At 48.1% G+C, this 26,629-nt stretch overlaps 2 protein-coding genes across 11 annotated transcripts; both read left to right on the forward strand.

The window, feature by feature from the left end:
- Positions 1–43: 43 nt before the first annotated feature.
- Positions 44–10,305, forward strand: KIF3B (kinesin family member 3B). Of its 8 annotated transcripts, XM_046902875.1 has the most exons (12): positions 44–90; positions 649–771; positions 1,144–1,152; positions 1,244–1,275; positions 1,881–3,319; positions 3,895–3,996; positions 4,673–4,795; positions 4,899–5,017; positions 5,251–5,364; positions 6,019–6,124; positions 6,328–6,506; positions 6,776–9,341. In XM_046902875.1, the coding sequence occupies exons 5-12, from the start codon at positions 1,937–1,939 to the stop codon at positions 6,867–6,869; spliced, it is 2,220 nt and encodes a 739-aa protein (XP_046758831.1). In that variant the 5' UTR covers positions 44–90; positions 649–771; positions 1,144–1,152; positions 1,244–1,275; positions 1,881–1,936; the 3' UTR covers positions 6,870–9,341. The 8 variants fall into 8 exon arrangements, with proteins under 8 accessions (XP_046758831.1, XP_040506638.1, XP_046758830.1 ...); XM_040650704.1 differs by having other exon boundaries at positions 1,144–1,275; XM_046902874.1 differs by lacking the exon at positions 1,144–1,152.
- Positions 10,306–10,629: 324 nt separating this feature from the next.
- Positions 10,630–26,021, forward strand: ASXL1 (additional sex combs like 1, transcriptional regulator). 3 transcript variants are annotated; one of them, XM_046903042.1, is made up of 12 exons: positions 10,630–10,925; positions 12,536–13,411; positions 13,736–13,818; positions 16,062–16,170; positions 17,217–17,510; positions 17,818–17,911; positions 18,188–18,340; positions 18,762–18,925; positions 19,029–19,125; positions 19,592–19,697; positions 20,100–20,715; positions 21,441–26,021. In XM_046903042.1, the coding sequence occupies exons 3-12, from the start codon at positions 13,763–13,765 to the stop codon at positions 24,354–24,356; spliced, it is 4,605 nt and encodes a 1,534-aa protein (XP_046758998.1). In that variant the 5' UTR covers positions 10,630–10,925; positions 12,536–13,411; positions 13,736–13,762; the 3' UTR covers positions 24,357–26,021. The 3 variants fall into 3 exon arrangements, with proteins under 3 accessions (XP_046758998.1, XP_015152084.2, XP_015152083.2); XM_015296598.4 differs by lacking the exon at positions 12,536–13,411 and having other exon boundaries at positions 17,217–17,337; positions 17,413–17,510; XM_015296597.4 differs by lacking the exon at positions 12,536–13,411.
- Positions 26,022–26,629: the final 608 nt, after the last annotated feature.

Here is a 26,629-nt window from a genome sequence, read left to right on the forward strand (position 1 = left end):
GAAGTGCGCGGGGGGCGGCGGCCGCTCCCACCTCTCCACTTCCGGTGCCGCGGGAGGAGGCGGCCGTGGGGCTCCATGGTGACGGCGCAGGTGAGTGCGGCCCGGCCCGGCGGGCCGAGGTGTCCCCGTAGGGCCGGGACTGAGCGCGGGCGGCGAGCAGCGGGCGGAGGGCTGGCACTGTCAGCGGGAGCGAAGCGGCCCGGGCTGGGCCCCCGTGCTCAGAGCAGAGCGGGGAAGGACCGAAGGACAAAAGCGGCCGGGCCGGGATGTGTCAGCTCCGAGATCGGGGAGATCTGAACCGCGAGAGAACGGTGGTGGATTTAGGGGGTGTCTGCAGTGAGGTGAGAATTGAGGGAACGCGGAGGGTCTTCCTGAGGAGAGCTGCGGGTCCGAGCCGCGAGGCCGCGGACCGGGATGGGCGCCGTGTGCCTGCCGCGCTCACAGCCCTGCTGCCAGCCGGGCCGGTACCGAGCGCTGCTGCCGGCCGGAGTGCTGCGCCCCTCACACACAGCCCTTCCTTGTGGGAAACCACACGGAATCCTAGTGCTTGTAAGGGACCTTTGGAGATCGGCCGGTCCAACCCCAAAAAGGTTGGGTGTTTGTTAGGAGCAGTTTCTTCTCTGAAAGAGCGGTGATGTGTTGGCACAGCTGCCCAGGGAGTTTTGGGGTCAGTGTCCTTGGAGGCGTTCTGGAGCCATGGAGATGTGGCCCCGAGGGACGTGGTCAGTTGGCACTGTGTGCTGGGAGTCCTGAAGGTCTTCATTAACAATGGTATGGTTCTAACTGCTGTGCTCAGTTTGCTGTGTGCTGTGGTTATTGGGAGTCCACCTCCAAATGCATGCGCTACACCCTGAGCCATACCTGGGCACTCAGGAGGCAGGTGAGCTGTGCAGCTGGGGCTGCAGAGAGCTGCCTCACCTTGCCCAAATGGAGCAGTGGAAGTTGTCCTCTTCATTGTTGGTTGGTGTTGGAGTGCAGCTTACTGTGATGATGTACTCACCTAGCTGGTTTGCTTGACAATATTTGCAAGCACAATGACTGTGCTACATCTGGCTGCCTTAATGATTTGCTCTGTAGCCAGCTTGATTGCACGGCTGTGTGAAAACTTTGGTGTAAACATTTCTGTCTCTTGATTCTTGACAGAACATAAAGGTAACATCAGATTTCCCTGGTGTGGAAACACAACATTCAGGGGATGGGAAATGGGCAGACTATTTAGTGATGTTATTTTGAATCCTTGCAGCTGCTGTTGCCCATTGGGACATCTACTGTGCTGTATGTAGGCTTCTAGAAAGCTACTTCACAAGTTTTAATTCATGAAAATGCTTTTGGGTGGCATTCTGATGCACTGCTGTTGCTTCAGAAAAAACTGGGTGTAGGTTTTAAGCCTGTAGTGTCAGGATGGTCCTGATGATGCACCACATCACTTCAGATGTGAGTTAATTGTAACATAAAGGTCTCATAAAAATGAGAAGTTTTCTTCGATACACTGGAGACGTAAAAAGAGGTCACAGAAAATACCACATGGATAGTTTGGTAGGTGGGTGAAACACTTAATCAGAGCACCTGACTGATTCCCTTTCAAGCTGTATTCCAGGCAGTCTGGACAGAGCAATTTGGTACTAGATTTTCAAAGGAGGAGATTTACATCAAAAAGCTAAATGATACCAATTGGCAGACAGGCTCTGGCAAAATACTGACGTCTCAGCTCAGGCTCTTTTAAGATTTTTATGCTGTACATAATTTTTATTCTTCAAAATCCCCCAGAACATAAATATGCAGAATTCTGCTTGAATAGATGAGACGAATCTTTGACTATGGGCAAAATTGTCATCTGTAGAAAACTGCCTTTGTTTATTCCTTCTTTGTTTTTGTCTTAGGCTTCTAGCACTGGATCATCTGCTGATCAGATCACATCAGCCACAGACCTGCTGTCATGTCTAAGTTAAAGAGCTCTGAGTCTGTTCGGGTGGTGGTACGATGCCGACCGATGAACAGCAAAGAGAAGTCAGCTTCGTATGAAAAGGTTGTTAATGTGGATGTCAAATTAGGGCAGGTCTCGGTGAAGAATCCCCGGGGAACATCTCATGAACTGCCTAAAACTTTCACCTTTGATGCTGTGTACGACTGGAATTCCAAACAGGTTGAACTCTATGATGAGACCTTCAGACCTCTTGTGGACTCTGTTCTGCAAGGTTTCAATGGGACAATCTTTGCATATGGGCAGACTGGAACAGGGAAAACTTACACGATGGAGGGGGTGCGTGGTGATCCTGAAAAAAGAGGGGTCATCCCCAATTCCTTTGATCACATCTTCACCCACATCTCTAGATCTCAAAATCAGCAGTACCTAGTTAGAGCTTCTTATCTGGAAATATACCAGGAAGAAATCAGAGACTTGTTATCAAAGGATCAATCCAAACGGCTGGAGTTAAAAGAGAGGCCAGACACAGGTGTATATGTTAAGGATTTGTCTTCCTTCGTTACAAAAAGTGTCAAAGAAATAGAACATGTCATGAACGTGGGAAACCAAAATCGCTCCGTTGGGGCCACCAACATGAATGAACACAGCTCTCGATCTCACGCCATTTTTGTGATCACTATTGAATGCAGCGAGCTGGGACTTGATGGGGAGAATCATATCCGTGTTGGAAAACTCAACCTGGTAGACCTTGCAGGCAGCGAGCGCCAAGCTAAGACTGGAGCACAGGGGGAAAGGTTAAAGGAAGCTACGAAAATCAATCTCTCTCTTTCAGCTTTGGGCAACGTTATATCTGCCCTAGTAGATGGCAAAAGCACACACATTCCATACCGGGACTCAAAGCTAACTAGGTTACTCCAAGACTCATTAGGTGGCAATGCCAAGACCGTGATGGTGGCCAATATAGGCCCTGCCTCTTACAATGTAGAGGAGACTCTTACGACGCTGAGATACGCCAATCGTGCCAAAAACATCAAGAACAAGCCAAGAGTGAATGAGGATCCTAAGGATGCTCTGCTGCGTGAATTCCAGGAAGAAATTGCTCGACTCAAGGCACAGCTGGAAAAGCGGTCTATTGGCAAAAGAAAGAGGAGGGAAAGGAGGAGAGAGGGTGGGGAGGAAGAGGAGGATACTGAAGAGGGTGAGGATGAAGGAGATGACAAAGATGACTATTGGAGAGAGCAGCAAGAAAAGCTGGAGATTGAAAAGAAAGCTATTGTTGAGGATCACAGCTTGGTAGCCGAAGAAAAGATGAGACTGCTGAAAGAGAAGGAGAAGAAAATGGAGGACTTGAGGCGAGAGAAGGAAGCAACAGAAATGCTGAGTGCTAAAATCAAGGTAGAATTCTTCTTTGCCATGCTGTCATACTTCTTACAAGCAATTTATTTGGGCTATGGGGGGAATAGCAGGTTGCTTAATTAGGAAAAATATTTCAAAAGGTTTCCAGAATAGTGATTGGTGTTGGATCAGAAGTTTTTGTTTAGTTTCCACCATTCTCCAGTGTTCATTGAGTTGCTGCATTGTTCTTCTGTGCTGATCTTGTCGAATCTTCAGCAGTCTGCACAATAAAATGTGATGATACATCTTATCACAAGCTGTGAAACAAACAGTGCTTCATTGTGCAACAGATCATTAACAAGTTTTTTTACATGAGAATATGCATTTTAGTTCTTCAGATAGGCCATCCTGCAGCACTGTGTAATTCTAAGCAAGTTGTGACTTTATTAATCCGACAGTTTTGTAGGGATTTTTAGAAATAGCCATTCTCATAGCAGCTGACTTAAAAGAGAATGTTAAGTAAGGGAGGTGCCCTCAGGAAGAAGTTACATAAGTAGAGAAAGTTGGGTTCTGTAGGAAAGTCTTGTTAGCTGGTCTCCAGGAGAGAAACTTACGACCTTGTCTTTTTCTTTCAGGCAATGGAAAGCAAGCTTCTGGTGGGAGGGAAAAATATTGTGGATCACACAAACGAGCAGCAGAAAATCCTGGAACAGAAACGACAGGAGATTGCAGAACAGGTACAGGCAGCAATGTCAGTTACTTTGTAGGAAAAAAAAAGCCCCAAAACTACCTGCAGAACTTTATAAAACGTTGTATGAGGAGAAAAGGTGAGCAAGTTTGCACAGGGTTAACCCTGGCATTGCTTTAATGGCAGTTGTTAATTTCAAAAGAAGAGGCAAGGGCTTGTTGTGTGAAATATTTGTTGTGTGAAATTTGTAGAGAAGGTTTGTAGTGGTTCTCTTCCAGTTTTTCACATGAAACTTTTATATCCTATCTTTGTCAATAAGTGAAGAAATAATTGGGAGGCCTCAGACTGTGACAATTCAGCTATTAACTCAAGCTTATTATGTGATACAAGCTTATTTTCTGTTATGCATATTTCGTTGGTGATTCTTTGACTAGTTTGAAGTGATTAAAAAAAAAAAGAATTTAAACACAGAGTTTAATTACTTTAATTAAAGCTTGAGCACTTATTCACACTATCTGATTCCAATAGACCCTTCAGCAAAATAAAGACAAAGAAGAGCTAATGCTTCTGGTATTTCTAAGGCAAGAGATAGGAAGAACTAGAAGCTAAAGCAAAAGCCCTGGAACCCAGGGAAGTAAAAACCTCCTGAGTGTTGGATTTGTGCGTGTCAGCCTGGAGGTGGCAATGTGATTGTGGTCTCTAATGTTGTACATGACATTCTTCAGAAACGTCGGGAGCGAGAAATCCAACAGCAGATGGAAAGTCGGGATGAGGAAACACTGGAGCTGAAGGAGACCTATAGTTCTCTACAGCAAGAGGTGGACATAAAGACGAAGAAACTTAAAAAGGTAAAAAGAACATGACTCCACACCTCCGGGGTAGGAATAAAATCAACTTGTGTTGAAAGGAACATTGTCAATTTATGACTTTGGCTCCCATGGTCTGTTCCAGTTATTTTCCAAGCTGCAAGCTGTGAAGGCAGAGATCCATGATCTCCAAGAAGAGCACATCAAGGAGCGCCAGGAACTGGAGCAGACCCAGAATGAGCTTACGAGGGAACTAAAGCTGAAGTAAGTCCCTTCACTTCATTGCCTGCTGGTAACTGTAACAGAGATTGTTTCTATGGGTGGGGAGTGAAAGGGAGGACTGAATTCAAATACTTGCAGAACAAGATTTAAACATGAGAAAGTTAAAACCTTCCTCCCTTTTCCAGGGCTGTATTAATTGACTGGGAGAGGAGCAGAGGAGAGTCATCAGCTAACTGTGTTTCTTGTGCATTTCCCATTTTTGTGGTTGTATGCAGGCACCTGATTATTGAAAATTTTATTCCTTTGGAAGAAAAGAATAAGATCATGAACAGGTCATTCTTTGATGAAGAGGAAGACCAGTGGAAACTGCACCCCATAACCCGTCTGGAGTGAGTGTACTTGTAATTTTTTAATTAAGATCAAATTGTAGGTCACATAAAGCCCTCTAGTTGCCAAAAACAAGGTACTCCAACAGAGAGAATCATGGTTTTAAAACGATTCTCCCAAGTTCTTATCTTCTTGTTGTATTATAAAACAAAGTTTTCATTCATTTAAGTAGGTTGAATAAAATAGGAATACACAGTTTGGAAAATTTCTTCTAGGTGAGCCCAACATTTGAATGTAAAATAAATGTAACACTGCATGCACCATTTAATATCAGTAAGCTCCTAACATATTTGGTTTCTGATTTGGTTAAGAAAGCTCTCAAAAATTACTATGTGAGAGCTGTGGGTAGATCCTAACTCTTTTCAGAGGAAGTTCTATAAAGCAAATTTAGAATGTTAGGTGCAACTGAGTGCATCTGTGGTCTTTATGATAAAAAATATGCAGAAATCCCCTGTCTTGTGCAGGGAACAGATGCAGATGCTAAGGGATAACAATCTTACCTTCTCATCTCTGTCTGTAGAAAGAGCTGTTCTGGGAAATGCAATCTGTGTAGTTACTCCTTGCTTGAAATACGTTTCCAAATGTTTTAGCTCATGAACTCCAGGAGAAGCCTTCATTTATGATGTATGATAGACTGAATATGTGTGTTTTTCTAGTAACCAGCAAATGATGAAAAGGCCAGTGTCTGCTGTAGGATACAAAAGGCCACTGAGCCAGCATGCCAGGACGTCCATGATGATTCGTCCAGAGGCTCGGTACAGGGTAAGCCCAGATGTGGTTACAGCCTTCATACATTCACCTTCCTAATCAGAGAAATGTAAATTTCAGAGGAGTGTTAGTTCTTCTATGGGTTGTACAGAGTGTCTTGCATGCATTTATAAAGTCCTTCAGAATAAGTTTCCAGGGGGAAAAGAAGCTATTTGTATGAAAGCATACAGGCTTTGATTCCACTTGTGCTCCCTCAGGCAGAGAATATTGTATTACTGGAACTTGACATGCCCAGCCGAACAACAAGAGACTATGAAGGTCCAGCCATTGCTCCCAAAGTTCAGGCTGCTCTGGAAGCAGCTCTGCAGGATGAAGACGAGATCCAGGTGGATGCTTCAACCTTTGAGAGCACTTCAAATAAAAAACCAAAATCCAGGTGAGTCAAACCTTTAGTAAGTAGAGTAGCAGATAGGAGAGTTACAAATGTAATTGCTCTCTGTCTACAGTTCTCATCAGTAAAGCTATGGCTAACTTGGCTGTAAAGCAGAGATAGAAAGAAAGGAACATAGGGCAGTAGAGAAAGCTGGGACTGATTAGAAAATAAATCCAGTTTAAAAAAAAATCAGCTTTGGAAGATTAATTTTGACAAGTAACAGGTGACATTGTTGGGGCTTTTTGTTTATTTTTTCATTTTTACTTCTTCAGGCCTAAAACTGGAAGGAAATCAGGGGGATCCTCTTCAGCAGGCACCCATAGTTCTCAGCTCTACCCACAGTCCCGAGGGCTGGTTCCAAAGTAAAACCAGCAATTCCTCTCCAGGGCGTGAACAGCTTTTGCCTCCTGAGAGCAGAGACAAGTAAAAACCTGCAGAGAGACCTCCCAGCCAGACTCCAACCCCTTTCCCCTGGAGGTGGCCTCTTTGCTGTTTAACTGACTTGTGCCAGTCCAGGTACACTGAGCCACAGGAAGATACGTGTTTGCAATTCAGCATTTGGCCTCTGTAGGAAACAGATTTTAGTTAGGAAATCAGAAATGCATGAGGTACGTTACAGTGTATTAGAAGCAATGGGAAGCATGGGGATCACCTCACAGCGTCACCGTCTCTCCTCCTGCACTAGCCCTTTTGCTGCACTTGGCTTTTTTGTTGGGCAGTAAGAAGACAGAGTTGAAAGTCATCTCAACAGAACCACCGCTCCAAAGCTTCATAGTGAGAATCAAATGAGGTTAAAAAGCAGAGGATCCACCCAAACTTGACTAGGTGCACAGTTTTTCCTCTTCCTGCTTGAAAGACTGGCATCATCATTTGGGGTTAAGAAGTTAATCTGAACGGGCAGATTGGCAGCTGTCAGCACGCACTCACCACCAGATAGCTGTGCTTCCCTTTCAAACTGTAGGACAAAAAGGGGACTTTAAAGAATTTTGTTGCTTTCTAGACAGGAAGCAATAGAAATCGAAGTCCTTTACTTGTTTACAAGCATAAGTAAGTGCTCCTCTAAACTGACCTCCTGCAGATCACACCCCAACCAACAGGAACCACCTTGTCAAAGAATACATCTGCATTCCAGTGCCAGCTCCACAGCTTGCTTCCTCTTTGTTGCCTCCATCTTTTATCCCTGGCATTTGAAACCAGTATCCACACTGAGTCTTTGAATGGTGGTGTGGTGCATGGCAATTTTCTCAGATCTCCCACTGATCACAGGAAATGTAGCATTGACATGGAGCTATCTTCTGAGCAGGCTCGTAGGGCTGACTCTCTGCTCTCCCCTGTAAGCTGGGTCGAGGGTAGAGCACCATGACAAGAAGCCGTCCGTGAGTGCACTGTTCTTGTAAGTATGGTCCCTTCCCTTGGGGTCTGAGGAGCTTCAACACACGGTACCATTTGTGCCTCACCCGTTCCATGTTAGAAGCTCTTCCTCTGCACCTCCCGGACCAGGCAGGGCCCAGTGGGAGTGAAAGCACATATAGCCAAGTCTGGATAATGGAATCTGGTACTAAATCCAGGGGTTGTAGCTTGAAAACAAGGGAGGAAGAGCTCCTGCTTTTGATGGTCTCTCTGCAAGCTGCCCTATGACTTAAGCAGGCTACTGTAAAGCTGCAGGCTCGTGTGGCAGGGTTGAGGGAGATGGAGCTGCCATGTTGAAGACAGTAAGGTGTCCCTGTCTAGTGTTGCACAGCTCATTCGTAAGTTTTAGTTTGTTGTATATTGAGACTTGGGATGTTACATTTTCTGGTTGCTGTTGGCTGTCATCCTATGAATGTTTTTACCTATTTCCTCTCCTTCACTGACAACTTCCTCCAGACTGACATGTGTGAGTGTCTGAGGACTTGCCTGGTTTTAGAAATGCTCTGATATATGGACTCTACCTTGTGTGCTCGTTACGTATCTGCTGAGTGACTTCACCCAGGCTGGAGAACTCCATTATATCTGACCCCCATGAGCAGAAGGAACTGAACACTCAGCACAGCTCACCTCTGCATCTTGCGGGCATGGTGCCTCGGTGAGCCAGCTGCCCGGGTGGGCCTGGTTAAACTCTAAGTCAGCTGCTTTGATTCGTGGAGTGCTTCTCTGGATCACAAGATTAATATATATATACACACACACATATATATATATTTTAGTTTTGGTGGAGGAAGGACGAGTTTGCCTATAACTGAGAGAGCAGTCATCTGACAAATTTCTTTCAACTAGAACATGGGAACCTGGCATAATCTTCCTTTTTATAAAGCACTGTTTATGTACAGAGAGCCTTTTAATTAGCTCTTGTTGCATAATATAATGTCACCTTCTCTTCCCTCTCCTCCGTCTTTCTCTCTAGCACATAATCTTCTGTACTTTGACATTTTAAAAGATGATTGTATGCTGTAAACGCTCAGAGAACTGAAATGAAACAAGGGGGTTTTACAACCTGAAAGAGCAACTCAAAATATATACATGTATATGTACATACCTATACGTACACGTATGTTTAACGTGAATATGCATACACAGCCACATCTGTGTTTGCACACTCACACCCTTCCTCAGTCACCACTGTTCCATAGGGAATTCTACATTAAAGTCAAATGCTGGAAGCTCCCCTTGTGGCAGGACCGGGATGGTGGAAATTACAGTGCAAACCCCAACTGTTCTTGTTTCAGTGTTGACAAGCTAGCTGGTTGATATGTCAGAAAGGCTCTGCTTTTAATGCTGTAGAAATTCATTAGCAAGGTGAAAGAAATTCAGTAGGATGGAAAAAAAGAATAAAATTGCATATCTAGTCATTGTATTGAATTGGGAGCTGTGGTCAGAGATTTGCTTAGTGTGCTACGGGCAATCTCAGATTGCTACAGAAGCTTTTAGGCTCTCGTTATGCTGGACTTAGCCATGACCAGATACTCGGTGGCACTGATATTAAGGGAAATACATTGTCTTAAGCTCTACAAAGCATTCCGAGCGCTGGGTTGAAGTTTTTAATGAACATTCCTGCCAAGCTTGCGTGCCTCTGGGTGTTATCTGAGCCATCTGGGCTTCCTGCAGGTTAACTGCCAAAGACAGGAAATCCAGCAGACTCCTGCAAGAGGCCCTGGGACATCGTGCACAGCCACGGCTTTCTTCATAGGGACGTTTTACATCCTTATCCTCGCTCTGATCTGTATAATGGGACCTTTGCTTCCAGAGCAGCGACGTGCAGCAGAAGCGGCCCTCTGGTTCCGGCAGCACGCGGCACTGAGGTGTAAGAGTTCAAACACTTCCTTAAGCTCCTTCCTACTGATCGAATGCCTTTTAAAAGCATTGCTGTGCTGCTCCAATCTTCTCAAACATGTACCCCGGAGACAGCGTTTTTGATGCGTTACACAGATCAGAACGGGCTTCTGTGGGGTGAGCTGTAATGCACGGAGGTTCGGGGACCCCTGCAGCCCTGCAGCCCTTTCTCATGTGACAGCCGGGCTTAAAGGATTCCGTTCGTGCTGCGTTAAAGCACAGATTGCCAAGCGGGACAGCACGGAGCCCGGTGCCAGGCTGAGGTGCGACCCATACGGCTGCTGCCGTAACACGGGCGCTGCCCGCCTTCCCCATCCCGTGGCTCTGACACCGGGGGTCCCGCAGCAGCCCCGGCCCGGTGCGGTTGCGCCCATCCATCCCCTCCCGGCGATAGTTCTGCCCCTATTTGTTTGTATCATCTCTTTTTTTTCCGTCTAGGAATGTAAGGTGACCCTAAAACACAGCTCGTAATAAAGTCAAGCGGATTTATCGCATCGCAACGCGCCACTTTTCATCCTTCGTTTCTCAGCCGCCTCCGGGCCGCTTCAATTCGCGTTCTACCGAAGCCGCCCGTATCGCCCCACGCGGCGGGCGGCCCCGGCGGAGCGCCGCCCCACAATGCCCCGCGGCGCGCGGAGCCCTCTGGGAGCTGTAGTCCCCCCGGGGGGGGGCGGGGCCGCACCGCCTCAGCGCGGCGGCCTACAGCTCCCGGCAGCCCCCGCGCTTTGTTTTCCTTCAAACGGCGCCCGGCCCCTCCGCTCGCGGCTCGCCGTGTCCCACCGCGGCCGCCGTCGCCGAGCCCCGCCCCTTTCGCCCCGCTCCGAGCCCTTTGACCCCGTTGTTATGTCGGGCCCGAGCCGCCGCCGCCGCCGTCTCCTCCCGTAGCGCCCGGAGCCGCCCCCGCAGCGCGCCCCGCTCCGCCCCGCCCCGCGCGCTCCGCCGCCCGCGCGCGCCCGCCCCGCCCCCGCCGCCGCCGCCCGCCCCGCGCCCGCCGCCGCCCGCGCGCGCCTCTAACGGTCCGCGCCCGCCCGCCGCCGCCCGCGCGGGAGGAGGATGAGGGAGATGAAGCAGCGCAGGAAGAAGGAGCGCACGTGGGCCGAGGCCGCCCGCCTGGTGAGGGCCCGAACGGCGCGCGGGGCTCCGGCAGGCCGCGGGGGGGCGGAGGGGCCCGTCCCGGGCCGTGTGTGTGTGTGTGTGTTGGGGGGGGGGGGTCCTCGGCGCAGGGCCCGGCCCCTTCTCCCCGCGCGGTGCGGGCACGGCGGAGCTCCGGGCCGGGCCTCATCACCCCAACCGTGAGGGGATGCGGCCGCGCGCCCGGCCCCGCGTTGTGCTCGGGAACGCGCGCGGAATGGTGAACTGCCCGCGCCGTGAGCTCGGGGACGGGAAGGGACGTACGTAAGCTTCGCGTCCTGCTGGCTGAGCGCCGGGCTGCGAGCTGCCGGTGTGAGGTTTATAGGGCTGCAGGTTTATAGGGCTGCAGGCCGCCCTGCTGCCTGGTTGGCTTCGTGCTGCTCAGAGCCGGTGAGTGTAGGGCAGGAACGGGGTGCCGGGCCCCGCTCTGCTGGGGTCTGTGCTGAGGTAGCCGCGGTGCGCCTCCTGTGTGAGGTTCGTTTGGGGGGCTGAGCCCAGGGGAGGCCCCGCTGGGCAGACGTCTGTTGTCCAGCAGCTCACGGCCCCTTTGGGTGTGCAAAATGATCATGGTTTTGGCCTTTGTGACTTTGGCTTGAAGAACTGGAGAAGGGCAGAAGTTGGGTGCTGTGGAGCTGCGCGGTGTCTCTATGGGGTCCCGGTTCTGCGAGGCCATGGGGCCGTGTGCAGGCATTGAGCCCGGGCTGCAGGCAGAGCAGGGCCATGTGGCACCAAATCCTCCTCGTTCTGAAGTCCTGAGCTCCGATGGGTGAAAACCTCAGTGTCTGGGGCTGCCCCGAGCATCGCACTCAGTGGGTGGCTGAGCAGCTGTTTCCTGATGCACATCTTCACCCCTGTGGAACGGTGAAGATCCCCTCCCAGGCATGGTTTCTCTCACCAGCCCTCTGGGCCAGCACCTCAGGCACCGGCACAGAGATGTCAGGGCCTCAGCAGCATCACAGAACCATCAAAGGACCAGAAATAGAACCATCTCCTGCTAGATTATCCACTTAGAGAGACCTGCAGTTGCATAGCTGCACTCCCAGCTTGCAGGACTGATTGTAAATCCACTAAAAATAGAGCTTTATTTAACGCTAGGCTTACAAATGCTCCCTGTCAAAATGCTTTTAATTTTCCTTTCTGACGTGCACTGCTGGATTTCGTACTCCTCTCGATGCTTCCAACAGTCACAGGTAAAAGTGCTTTTTAGTGTTGCTGCTCCTACAGAGCTGTCGTTATGCACATCCCATAAAACAAACCCTTAGAGATGAGTTTGGCGCCTGGAGCCGTGGCACTGTTTGATGGGCTCTGTCAGAGCCAGGTGCCCACATCACCCATGGTTCAACTTCCATCGCTGGGGATGTAGGAACCTCAGCTCTGTGTTACAGATGGTGGAGGAAGGCGTCTCCTTGGGGCAGGGAATAGCTGGTGTTGGTGGAGATCCTGTTGCAATCCCCACCAATGAGGCAGGTAGGGGTGGTGCTGCTGGCTGGAGGTGTGTGGGTTCCCCATTAGTGGTATGTAGCTGTTGAGTAGAAATTGTTCCCAGGAGTGCAGGTTCTTTTATTTTTATGTAAACGCTCATTTGTGTTCAGTTTTAGGCTGTGCTGTGTCTGATGCTTGAGAGAGACTGTCAGCTGTGAAGGATTCCCTTGTTTTCCAAGGCAGGAATGTTCCATCTTGTGGATCTCACGTGGCTGCAGTGTCCCCTTGTCAGTGCCTGCCCATTGGGGCAATGCAGAGCGGTGGGTTATGAGGAAGGCACAGAGATGGTGACCTACAGAGGCTTTGTGATCAGTGGAAGGAGGTGTGCTGGAGCTGCACTGACAAGGAATTAAAATTGTTTACACTTCCAATTTGGCTTATTGCTTTCTTTGATCTTTTCTTTAAACTCTGTGTTGTTGCATGTTATCTCAGGGTACGTGGTTCTCCCCCAGCAGCTTACTGATGCCTGTTCTTGTCATCTTCAAGCAGCTGAAGATTTCATATAGGGTGGCTATGGTTTAAGTAATTCCTTTATCAGAAAACACAGTTGAAGTGCAGAGCTGAAGAGCATGGGGTTGGGTTGCTCTCTGACCGAGGGATGGGATGGAGATGCAGGCAGACCATATCTGCAGAGATGTCCAGTCCTCTCCTTGAATCCTTGAGGTTCTTCCAGGTGCTGTGGAGCAGTAAGTTCCACAGGCTTTAAATATATATATATATATATATATCAGCTTGTCTAATTCTTCGTGTGTAAGTTGCAGTTCTGTTCTACATATGACATAGGCTTACATCTCTGTGGTGCCTACCCATAATTTTTTCCATGTCTTTTACAGTTGTTGTCTTTTCCTGAACTCTGTCCTTCTCAACACTTACCCACAGCACTCCCCTTGATAAGATGAACTGAACGCAGTAATACAAGGAAGGAATTACACAGTTGTCCAGTAATATTTTTATTGCCAGAAAAATGCTGGATTCCTTATTGGGAGGTAGGGAGGCATATGGCTGGGAGAACATTTGACATCATTAAAGGTCTCTAACTACTATGCTGTACAGTTTCGAAGGCTGTTTGGTAGCAAATCGGTATTGCATGTTGGAGTCTGATGAAGCTCCCTCTGGCTTTCATGCTGTGGAGTCAAGCCTTTTGTCATGCTTACTATGATGTTGAAGTACCTGAAATTTTTAGCACCTGTCTTCTGTAGATAAATAAAGCTCTAAGAGGTGTATTTCTGGCTCTGAACCCTGGCGTACTGAGCAGTTCTGTGAACATAGATGCAAGCCTGTGATGACACCTGGTGTTTCTGTCTCTTCAGGTGCTGGAAAACTACTCGGATGCTCCCATGACCCCAAAGCAGATTCTGCAGGTCATAGAGGCTGAAGGACTGAAGGAAATGAGGTTAGTATTGATGATCTCATGTAAAACCCAGCATGTGCATGGGGCACGCTGCATAGAAGGCTTGAGCTGTTCCATGTGACTCTGCCTCATCCCCAGCCTGCTTTCCTGCTTCCCTTTTTCCCTTTCTGTTGACAATACAGTTATTGATACTACTTTTTTTTTCCCTTGGTCTTTTTTGGTAACCTAGACTTCCCTTCATCCATCTGTTATGAAATAAATGCCCATTGCTGATCAGACTCCTGCACTGATTTACTTGCTACTTGCATACTTCTCTCATAAGCAGCTCCTGGTGCTTTCTCCGGTTGGGCTCTAGTTTGGTAATAGTTTCAGTTCTATCTCCTCTGATGTTTCATTTCTAGAGCAGACATAACATTTTAGGAGACTCAGAAGGGTCTCTGTATCTTATAGTGCTCTGCTGGCACTTCTGGTACTTCTGAGCACTGTGAAAGCGCTGCTTACACCATTGTGGCTCTTGACATTGTATAGATATCCTCTTCAGTTGCTGCTTTGCTGGGGCTGCTGAACACTCACCCCATGGCTGGGCTCTTCACCACGCACATCTCCAGTGCTTTGGGTACACGTGGTGGTATCGCAGCTCTCAGAATTCAGACAGTGAAAGCTGCTGTATGTCTTCATTTTAATTGATACTCTGTGCCTTTTTGGATCAGTCCTCCACCTTACGCAGGTAGCTGAGGATCTCTGTGCTGCTCCAGGTCACAGCAGGAACATCCTCAGGTTGCTGTGGGGTTCTCCCAGTTCTGCCGAGTGACCTCTCACAGTAGGGAGCTTCAGACCAAACCTTGCATTGCGCAGAGCCCCACAAGCTGCATCCCTTGTCTGGCAGTCAGTGGATTTCCTTTGGGATGTCTGCTTTTCCTTCCTGTTGTTAACTCTCTGCTGTAAGAAAAGCCTGTTTTCTTCCCAGCATAATTGTTCACAGGGCACAGGCAGCGATCCTGTCTAGCTAAATATGCAGCAGGCTTTCCTGCTACTTGAATAGAAGGCCTTCCTGAAAGTGCATTTCCTGAAGGAAATGGCTTAGCAGCTCGGGAGGGGGTTTTCCCTTTGAATCAATATTGAGGCAGTACTGTCCTGGTCTGGGGGTGACCCCAACCAGTTGGAAGAGCCCGGTCCTTAGCAGCCCTATGGGCCCTATGCTAAGCTGGGATGTCAGCACCCAGCAGCAGAGCCAAGGTCTTCCTCCTGGAAAAGTTCTAATGATTTGTTTTTCCCTCCTTCTGGGAAGAAAAGTGTCTGTGGTTTTTCTGTTGTTTTGTTTTTGGTGGGGTTTTTTTTGCCATTTGAAGAAAATGTGCTCTGTGGCTGGCTGGCTTACTTGAAACGTTCTGTTAAGTATCGAAGGGAAAGCACTGTCTGACAGGCCAGAAGGCTGGGAATTTTTTTTCATGGTATCTAAAAATGATTGAGGGTGATTTTTGTCTGCTGCTGAGGCTTGTGAATAAACGCCCAAAACCCAAATGCACCGAGAGTGGAAATAGAAATGGTTCTGAGCTCAGTTTTCAATATGAGAATGATTTTCTTTGATATCTTTTTGTCTCTATCCAGTTTTCAGTTTCACTTCTAATAACAGTGAAATCAGAACTGCTTTAATGTCTCTTCCAGGTAGCTTTCTGCATGCCCCCGTGTGACTTACTGGAAAACAGGAGGTTACATGGCACAGAAGTTCCATTGCTGTGAGCGTAGGATGGCTGCTTTGGTCACAAATGGCAAAACTGGGGCACTGTGTAGGCCTTGCCAAATGGGTTCATCAGACCTTTTACATCTGACTCTGCCAGTGCAGAGTTATATCAGGAAAGACATTCCAGAAATATGCATGTGTATGATTTTTGCTGTCTCTGTTCTTGTTTTGCTGCTGCTGACTAAATCTGGTTTTTAGTAGAATCAATCCAAGCCTAAAAATTACAAGCAGAGTAAGGGAGGAAACGTGTAATGAGAGAAATAACTACAAATGACCAAGAATAACTTCAAAATTAGCCTAACATTTCCTGTTTTCTGCAGGTTGCTTTGCTGTGATGTATTGAGGTGAATGTACAGGTCAGAATGGGAAACAGTAATACTATTCTTACTGAAGTGCCTGTCCCATAAAGTTAACGAGTCTCATCTTTTTTCTTCTCTGTCAGCAACTGATGCTGATTTAAACAGATCTTTCATTTTGGGCTGTTTTCTTGATAAGGCCATTTCTGGAAATGACTGAGTCTCTTTTGTGCCCTCCTGTTTTTCAGTGGCACCTCTCCCCTGGCCTGCCTCAACGCCATGCTCCATTCCAATTCCAGGGGAGGCGATGGGCTCTTCTACAAACTGCCTGGACGGATCAGCCTGTTCACACTGAAGGTAAATATTGAGTTTGTGCTCTCAGTTGAAGGCCGAGCTGTGAGTTCTGCTTGTTATGCATAGCTGAGTGTTAAACTGTCACTGAGCATCATATGAGCTGAGAGTGCTGCGTGTGAGATCATCATGTGAAAGTGTGTCTGGAATTCATTATTTCATCGTAGCTTTTGTACCTTTCTGCTATATTCATCCATATGCGGTGTGTTCCTTTCAGCCCTATTATTTCATGAATTGCACAAGCAAGATAAATCCTTATTCCTGCTTTCTGCTTTCAACTCAGGTGTTGATTACCAAAATAGTCCTGTTTCACTCATCCACGAGCCACAAAGGAACGTGGCCAACCAGTAAATTATGTTGGTCTGAGGGCTTGTAGCTACAAGTAAAATCTTGATAGCAAAATATATTTTCATTCAGAGTTCTCTCTGAGATGTTTTATTTTAGTCTTTTGTCCCAGTAATCTTCAGTGTTGAAAATGCCTCAGGCTTTTCATTGGCATTGTTTTGTACTGTTGGATTCCCTTATAAATATCAGCTTTATACGCAGCTGATATCTTGGCTATTCCATTTGCAACTCTTTGACTGCCATCAGAAAATTTTGTTAGATTGTCACACTTTGGGAAAAATAGAAGGAATTGAAATGGTTTTGGTTACACAGTTAGTAAATGCATCTCCCAGGCTTGCTGTCTTAGTAGCTGGCTTCTTGAGCGATGCCTGTTCTTTAACTAGTAAGGATGAGACATTGAGATATTTCTCTTCTTTAGGAACTGCTTGCTTGATTCACAGGAATGGTATAAAGTTACTAACATGTACTTCAGATATATCTGAGTTGTTCATCTTGGAAGTGTCTTCAAAGTGTGTTAATGGTTTACATGACTTCTGCTCCCGTAGGAGCCTAAACATTCTTAGAAATATCTTTCTGCATCGAAGGGATTAAAACAGAGAGGAAGTTAAAATAAAACCTGCATCTGTGAAACTGAGAGCTCCCGTTGGTTTAAATGGTGGGGACTGGGAGGAGGGCTGCAGCCACCTGAGTTTTGTTTGCCCATTTAGAAGGATGCTCTGCAGTGGTCTCGGAACCTGTCTGTGCCAGAAGGGGATGAACTGGAGGATACAGCAGACGCAGAAAGCTGTGAGTCCAACGAAACAAGCACTGTGAGTGGTGATAATGATGGTAAGTGTCTAATAACGTTCATCTTAAGCTGCAAGTATCTACTTCTGTGTCTGACTGAGGGCACGTCTGTTTCAGTGTCTCTTGATGAAACCTCCTCTAATGCCTCCTGTTCCACTGAATCTCAGAGCAAGGGTCCCTCTACTGCCAGGGAGAGCAACAGAACAGCCTCACAGGTAGGAGAAAGGACAGCTTTCCATGCTGCGTGACAGGTGGGTTAGTGTGATAGGGACCAGCTGTGCACAGATGCCTCAGGGAGAGTGGTGGGGCTGTCTCCTTCGGTGAGGAGCTCTTAGGAGTCATACAGGGTGGAAGCTTTGAATTCTCTGCTATTTGTAAATGTAGTTAATGACTGACACTTGAAGATTTACCTAGAAGCTTGCTGGTTCTTTAACTGTGAAATATGTTGCTTGGAAGATTATTTTGCCTTACCATACTGTCTTTGTTCCTTTGTTTTGTTTTTGTTCTCTTTCTGGACCACAGACAACCAAACAAAAGAGAAAGACAGGTGTGATGCTGCCACGTGTTGTTTTAACGCCACTGAAAGTAAATGGGGCACACATGGAGTCTGCATCTGGTGAGCACTGCTTTTGTCTTGATGATTCTAATAAATACATGGGTAGCTTTTAATCGGTGGTCCCTAAGGGAAAGTTTGCCTGAGGACTTCTTTAACATTTACTGAGAATACATGTGACTGAGTTGTGCTATTGGGGGTACGTTTATCTCAATCAGCCACTAACCTGTAAGAATTGAACTTTTGTTATCAGCAGATAATTCTTATGGGCTAAAGCTACTCTGCAAGTTGGTCTTCTCCTATTCTTTGCATATTTTTGTAAAATCCTATTGTTTTTAGGCTTCACAGGAAGGCATGCTGATGGGGAGAGCAGCAGCACGTCCAGCAGCAGCAGCAGCTCTTTGGCTCTGTGTAGTGCTACCTTGCGCAGCCGGACGGAAATAAACAGGGATCCCCCACAGCTGCTGAGAGGTATCCGGAAGCCCACAGCTGGTAAGTGCTTCTATTACAGTCGGGAGAAAACTGGCCATAGAAGCCAGCAGTGTTGATGTCTCTGTATTTCTGAGTAAAGAAAACCATTCCTTTAGAAGGTATGTGATGATTTTAAGGCTCTTGGTCTGGATCTTCCTCTCCAAACTTAGTGAACCAGTTGTTTAAGAGTTTCCTGCTGTGGAGAACAGTATTGAAAACTGTCTGTATGTGACAGCAGTGTGACCTCATGTCACAATTCCAGTTGCATGCTTAGTGTTAATTGGCATGGTTGAGGAAGCCATTCTTGGTGCTAGACTACAACCTTTACTCCTTTTGCTGCGGTAGTTTACAGTGTGGTCTGTTGTGGTGTCTTCTTTGCCCATAATGCTGATACATTTTTATACAATAATGTTTATCTTATTTGCCTGCCCTTAAACTACAGGGCAAATGAAACGAAACAGGGGTGAGGATATTGACTTTGAAACACCTGGTTCCATTCTTGTCAATACAAACCTGCGAGCTCTGATAAACTCCAGAACCTTTAATGCACTCCCATCGCACTTCCAGCAGCAGCTTCTTTACCTCCTTCCAGAAGTTGATAGACAGGTACGAAGGTGCAGCACGTGGTTGTTGTCTGTTCACCTTATTGGCTCTTTCTGGCAGGACAGCTGAAGCACTGTTTTCTTTGTCCTGTTTTTTGTCCCCCAAGGTTGGGGCTGATGGGCTGATGCGTCTCAGTGGAAGTGCTCTGAATAATGAATTTTTCACCCATGCTGCTCAGAGCTGGAGGGAACGCCTGGCTGATGGTGAGTCACTTTGCTTTCTCAGGTGGTTGTAGAAGAGGTACTCATTTTATGGGCTTTCTTCTTTCCCAGTTAGTGAATGGGAATGTAGTCTGACTTGGCAGTATATGTGGCTGTCTTGCCCCCAAATTATCTTTATTTTCCTTTAAAATCATAGATTTCATTTTCCTTAGATGCCACGGGATCTTCAGAACTAAATAGTGGAGGTGTGAAGTAGTGCCAGACTTACCTTTCCTTGAATGGTGACCCACAACTGGTAAAATACAGTGTTTAGTTTCCAGATTTACTGGAGGTTTTGTGACTATTGCATTTAAGTAGTTGCAGGCAGTGTGTGGATCCATAGTAGAGTGGAAGGCAGAGACAAACATCCATCCTTATCTATAACTTCTGCACTATACTGTTAAAAGAGATTGCTTTTGCAAAATCAGTTTTGCTTGGAACTGAAGTTCAATATCTTCAATCCCTGTAGGTGAATTCACACATGAAATGCAAGTTCGAATTCGGCAGGAGATGGAAAAGGAGAAGAGAGTGGAGCAGTGGAAGGAGAAGTTCTTTGAGGACTACTATGGACAAAAGTAAGGAATTGTGCCTCATCTGTCCTTTTTATCGATGCTTATGGAGGTGGCAGTGTGTGCTTCTGCTTGTGGGTACAAGAGAAGATGGTTCCTTAGGGGGAATTGGTTTGGTCAGAGGCAGAATTTTATAGCCCATCTGTTCTGTCCTCAAGACAAGTTCATATTATTTGTTTTCCATCACAGATCTTTACGTTTTTGCTATTTCCCTGTGACAACAATGTGGGATAGCAGATACGCAGATTATCTCATTGCAGGCTGACTTGATGAGGTTTTGATGAGTCTCTGCTTTGCAATCTGTATGTTACTATGTATAGTGATGACGGTACCGCTATGAATAATAGATGAAATGCTTAAATTGGGATGGGCTTTAGATTTTAACTGGTTTCTGTGTTTACCATACAGGTTGGGCTTGACCCAAGAAGAATCCCAGGAGCAGAATTTGGTGCAAGAAGACGCTGAGAACAGGACAGCAGTGTCTGTTAAAGGAGAAACAAGGCTGCCACGTGGTCCTTCCACACGGCAGAGGGATGGGCACTTCAAGAAGCGCTCCCGGGCCGACCTGCGGTGCAGAGCCAGGAGGAGCCTGTACAAATTGCGTGATTCTGAGCAAAAAGAGGCTTCCAAAGAGACTGCTTCTGTGGGAGTGGATTCCTCTCTTCATAAAGACACAAAGCCTGAGGTGGACCTGAAGAAAGATGACCTGACAAGTGCTTCTGCCACAGTACTGAAGCCAGAGAGTTCAGAACTGCATCTCTCTCCAGAGACTTCCAAATTGCACAGTAAATCGGAAGATCTGTCGTTGGCAACTGCAAACAGAATTCCCTGTTTGTCCCAGGAGAGCTCTGCTCGGGAGCCAAAGGACCAGAAGAGGAAATGCTTTGAGGAGGCTGCCTCTGCCTCCTTCCCCGAAAAGAAGCCCCGGCTTGAAGATCGTCAGTCCTTTCGTAACACAATTGAAAGTGTTCACTCAGAAAAGCCACAACCTACTAAAGAGGAGCCAAAAGTCCCACCCATCCGGGTAGGAAAGAGAATTATAGCTGCTTGGTATCTCAGGGCTCTCACGCTTAGTAGCATCAAAACATTATTAAAATGTCAAGTGTTGTCATGTTAGCAGAAGTGGAAGGGTTTCATTGGCAGAGCTGGCTGAGTACCTCTGATTGCCCCAGTTTACTATCGTGTTCAGAAGGGCAAAGAATGGAAAATCATTCCAAGGTCTTTGTTCAAGAGCGCAGCGTAGCCTTGACTTGCTGTGTTAATTTTAATTTCTGTGGATGCAGAAATCATTTTTCCTGAAACCAGCTGACTCGTTGCGAAAGAGACCTTCAAATCATATTCTTTATCCTGTGTCATTCCCCCGTTCCTTTCCTTTGGGGGCAGAAAAGTGTTCCTTCAGACTTGTGCTGTTTCAACCGGAGGCATCCATCTTGCTATAGCTTCAGAGCAGCACCCTGATGTAAAGGAGACCATTTTGATTTGTGAAGGTCTGAAGGCAAAGCACCCATTTCGTGTTTGTCTGCTGGCTCTGGTAAAGCAGCATTAATAGCGAGTGAGCTTTACATCCTGCGTGACATAGTGCATAAGCAGAGGTTATGGGAACCATGCCACTGCTCTGCCAAAATTTGTGTTTAAGTTGGAATTTTAACTCCTTAATGAAATATTGTGATAAGGGGATGTTAAGAAAATGCATGCTGCTGTCTGCCAATGGTCGGGCGTTGGAACTGAGTGTTTCTCTTTTTCTTTCAGATTCAACTTTCACGTATTAAACCACCCTGGGTGGTTAAAGGTCAGCCAGCTTACCAGATATGCCCCAGGATCATCCCCAACACGGAGCCCTCCACCCGGGGCAGGAGCGGGGCCAGAACTCTCGCAGACATTAAGGCCCGTGCTCTGCAGGCCCGAGCCCAGCGAGAAGCTGCTGCAGCCGCCATTGGTGGTGGGGGCGGCCCCGGCGGAGGGAGAAACGCTGAGGGGAGTGGAGGAGAACCCAGCAGCCATCGCAGGCGCAGGAGATCAAAGAGAACTCGTCGAAAGCGCTCGTCAGATCTACAGCGAGCACAACTACTCTCGTCTCTCCGTCTGAATGGAGAGAAGGCCAGCTCTGAGGCGGCCGCTCGGGCAGCCAGCACAAATTCCTTTGCCTCCTCGAAACAAGACTCCTTTTCTTCGAAGAGAGAGGGAAGCGGCGTTCTGGAATGCACCGCAGGCGCTGGCTCAGGGGGGGCTCAGCCCGGCGATGGCTCACCTGGAGGGCAGTGCTGTGATGCTCTGACCGTGTCAGCGTTGGACAGCACGGCTTTGGAGAGGCCAGAGGAGAGCCCCGAGCAGCTCTTCTGCGATGCGAGGACTGAAGCCTCATCATGCGCTGTGTCACAGGAGGCACAGAGCACGGAGGTGACACACGTGGTTCCTCCAGCAGTTGGTCTGTCGTGTCCTCAGGCGCAGGGAGCTGAGATTGGCCCTGCAGGAGGCAGGGTTGTGTCAGAACTCAGAGATGTCGGTATTCCCACTGTGCAGTTGGATTATTCTGCTGATGTAAAGGAAAATTCCACCAGTCGTCCTGCTCTTCTGCCAGAGTTGCCGTCAGGTGGTAAAGAATGCCATGAGCCAAAAGTGATATCGAGATTTAGATTTAATGGCTCCGAAACAACATTCGTGGAACAATGCGTGAAAAATTATAGTGGTGACTCCAAAACAGTGACTGCTGGAGCAGAGGAAGGAGTGCCTGCGCTGTGTAACTTCACACACCTGCAGGCAGGGAGAGAGAGTGATGGCAAACCAAGCAATGAGGAACAGAATGCAGAATCTCTGTTGAAATCCTCTTCGTGTGATGACTTTATTTCTCAGAATAGGATAGATACATCTGAAAAACTGAGGGAGAGGCACCCCAGAACAGAATCAGAAGACGGGTGCCAGACGTTGAGGGAGGCTCGAGAGTTCAAGGCAAATGGAGACGATGAAGTACAGAGTACACACAGTGAATCAACAGATACTGCTTCGGATTTTGAAGCTGACGTGGCTGATGAGAATGTGGAGATGGAGATGTGTTACAGAAACCTCAGCTGTAGGGAGGTAGCTAGGAAGGGCTCCTTCTGTCAGAGCAGCACTGAGGAATGTGATAAAATCAGTTCAAATTCATCTCTGGAAGCAGGTAATCTGCCCTGCGTTGTGGACTTTCCTTCAGTGGCCACAGTGAACACTGCGCCTCCACCTCAGAGGTGGGGACTGCATGCCCCATTGCCCCCAAAGCCCGAGAGGCCATCAGGTTCTGCTCAGCCTGTATCCTCTGATGCCAGCAGCCCTTTGGTGAAGCAGCTGCTTAAGGGGAACCGCCTGCTGGAAGAGGTTCTCCCGGTATCTCACGCCAACATCCAGGTGGAAGGTGCACAGCCTCCAGACATGCAGTCAGAAAGCCTCTCCGTGCCCATGGAGAGAGGTAGCAGTTGCTATTTTGGTAAAGAATCTTCCCCGGATGTGCAGATAAAGACAAGTGCCCTAAGCAGGAGTGATGACTTCCGCCCAGTGAGATCTTCTGTAGATCCCCAGGAAAAGACGTGTGGGTCAGGAGCAGCATTGCCTAGAGCAGAGGATATGGAGAACCAGCCTGTTCCAGAAAAACATTCCAAAATTGGCTTAACCTTAAGCTGCCAAGACCAACTGGCAAATGTGGCAAGTGCCTCTCAGAAGCCTGAAGACACGAGCCCTCGGGAAAGAACGTTTTCTTCCTGTAGCTTTGAAGAGCAAAAAGAATCGTCTAAGGTCCATCGGGTGCCGCAGCATAACCCGTTAACAAATGTCATCACAAGTCAAAGTCCTGAGAAGCCGAACCCGACTCCGGAGCCTCCGTTTTTATCTCCAAATGTAGGTTCTCTTGGCCCAAATCAGATGGGAAATACATCGGTCAATCAAAATTATGTTGGAGTTCAAGGCAAAAAGCTCTTTGGTTCTGGTTTTCCTTGCAACCCCAGTGTTAGGCTGCATCACTCAAGGGCTTCAGATCAGGTTTCAGTCATGGGAGCCTTGGCCCCGAGCAAACAGATTCCTCTGACCAAAAGCTGTGCGTCTGCGGAAGGAATGCCGGCTGCAAGGGAAGAGTGGACTTCAAAGCAGCACGGGAACAGCCTGGGAGGAATAAAAAACGAGAACGTGTTGGCATGTGGCAGCCCAGCCAAGAGCAGTGGGGAGAGCCAGAAGGATGCAGCACCAAACCCCGCGGAGCTGAGGGAGCATTCGCAGAGTGTTCCTCTGGTGATGGACTTGCCGTTCCTGAAGCTTTCAAGGGAAGCAGGAAAAAGACACAATCACCCTTTGGAGCCTTCTTCCATACCCTCTCAGTTCAATATCAAACAAGCATTTTATGGGAAGCTTTCTAAGCTGCAGTTGAATTCCACCAGCTTTAATTATTCATCCAGCGCTCCAGCTTTTCCCAGAAGCCTTGCTGGAAGCATGATGCAGCTAACCCACAAAGCGAACTTTGCTGCAAACCATAATACGTCCCTTTCCGTGCAGATGTTTGCTGATAGTAGCAACGTTGAAGAAATATCCTTCAAGTGCTCGTGCAGCCTTAAAGCCATGATAATGTGTAAAGGCTGCGGGGCGTTTTGTCACGATGACTGTATAGGACCCTCTAAGCTTTGTGTATTGTGCCTTGTGGTGAGATAATAAATTATGGCCATGGGACAGGTTGTATATTCAGTGTGCGTATTTTGATAACGACTGATCCTAAACCTGTGCACAGAAGCCTATTCTGTTTATAGTAGAAATGCTATTATACGTTGTTTCGGTGAGGAAAGTTGACTCGCCTTCCCACTGAAGTCTACAGTGCAAAACCCTTCCTTGCTCACGACGACACTCCGATTTCTGTGGGCTGTGCCCCACTGGAGCCATCCTTCTGCTTTGTGCTATGGTGGACATGCTGGCTGTGCCCTGGGATGTGTGCTGAAGCTGACACCTGGCCGGGAGGCGGTTTGCTGTGACATCCGTGGACCCTCCGGAGAGGAGATCTCTACATCCAAAGGAACTGGAGCAGGGTGTGTTCTATTTCAGGGCTGCTCTAGGTTAGCCCCTACAGTCTTCCACTCTCCCCTTCTGCCATCTCCATGGTTGCTTTGTGCGCTGAGCACAGCAGTGCAGGCAGGGCGCTGCGCTGCAGGCGACGGCTCCGCGTGGTCTCCGCTGCTGCGGTTGGACGTGGTGAGCAGCGAAGCACTCTGCAGCTGGAGCCGTGAGAAGAGAAATAGGCAACGTGTGCCATGGAATGGCTCCTGCCCTGCAGGGTGTGCGTGGCTGTGGGGCTGCCCGGCTGAACTCTGGCACCGGCTGAGGGCTGAGGCTGCTGCAGTCTCCTCGTGGCGCGCATCAGTGCAGGAAGGCTTCGTGAAGCTCAGCTTGTGGCCAGCAGCCATCTGCATTGCAGCCCCGCAGTGAGGACCTTAACGTGACAGCATCTGACCACTTGCAAGTGTCTAGCTGTGCATCTATGTGACGATCATCTTAACATTTAAAGCAGTGTTTTTTCATTATTATTTTTTTTATATATATTTTCATTCTTGGATGTATAAAGTGAATTATTTGGCTCCTGTAAGTATCCTCTATGCATCTGTTTGATCATGTATTTATATGTTGTACACAGTACTGGCCAACTCTGTAAATGGATGTAATGTACATAGTACATAAAGGGTTCTTTTTTCCTTGGATTTTTCGGGCTCTCCAGCAGTATTGCATTAAAGTGGTGTTAGTTGTTAATCTGCATCTGTAGTCAGAGCCGCTGTGTTCTGTCTTGCCCAAAGTGAGGCTCTGCCTGCCGTGCCTGGGGCTCTGTGCTCACTCCTGGGCCTTCTGCAGCTGCTGCTGTCGCTGTGTCTCCCAGTGGTGCCCAAAGGTGGATGTCCTCACGCCGCTGTTGGCTGACAGCAGAACAGCTCCTCTACTATAGAACGCGAATTGCTTCAGTGGGGGCAGAACTCAGACGTTCCTTAAGAAGACAGTAGGAAGGAATAGGGGTTTTTTTTATTACTTTTTTTCTGCTCGTACCTTTTCTAGCTCTCTCCTACCTCCCTCGACTGTGCACTTTTTGTTTTTGGTTTTTTTTTCTAACGGAGATGCAACCCTGAGGGCTGCCCCAGGTTTGGCCTCCGCGCTGCTCATCCTTCACACCCCTGTGAGCCTCGTGCTGCGGGCAGAGGGCGACTGCCCGGGGTGGGAGCGGAGGAGCGCGAACCAAAGAGAGCAGCGCGGTGGGCTCTGCTCCTCGGGGCCCTGCGGTGTGCGCTGAGCCGCCTGGTGTACGTCCCTTGTGTTGGAACAATAAACACTCTATGAAAGCTGCGTTTGTGGTTGCAGTGCTCCTTTCCTGAAATCGCCCTCTGTGCTCTCTATGGCAATATTGCTTTTTCTTTCCTCTTCTTTTTTTTTTTTAAAGTGGGAGCGTTTCCCCAGCTCGGCTCAGATGATGAAAAAGGGGGACTGCTTTGTTGTCTCAGCTTCATCGCATTGTTTGCTTTGTAGGCCTGCAGATAACCGAAGGCGGTGCAGCCACCCCAGGGAAGCGATGCTGCGCAGCTCAGAGCGGTGCGGGCACTGCTGAACCCCACTGGGGCTGTCCCTGAGCAGAGCTGCCCCATGCCTGGGTCTGAAACGTTTGCACAGGCATAACATCAGTTATGCCATGTTGTGTTTTAATTCGCTACCAATACATTTATCGCTGTATCCTCTTTTTTTTTCTTTTTTTTATTTTCCAGGCAGGAAACGCTTTGGAAAGGAATCATGCAAAAAGTGATGTTCTGTGTCTCAGTTCCGGCCTCAGTGCATGGATGTGCCGCGTGGTGGTGAGCTCATGGGTTGGGGTTGGGGCTGCAGGGAGGGAACCGCACGGCCGCGCAGTGACTGCTGCTCAGCACAGCAGTGCTGTGCCCCACTCCTGGTGCCGCCGCGCC

Source organism: Gallus gallus, chromosome 20 (assembly GCF_016699485.2).
Source record: "Gallus gallus isolate bGalGal1 chromosome 20, bGalGal1.mat.broiler.GRCg7b, whole genome shotgun sequence".
In the NCBI taxonomy this organism is placed as follows: Eukaryota; Metazoa; Chordata; class Aves; order Galliformes; family Phasianidae; genus Gallus; species Gallus gallus.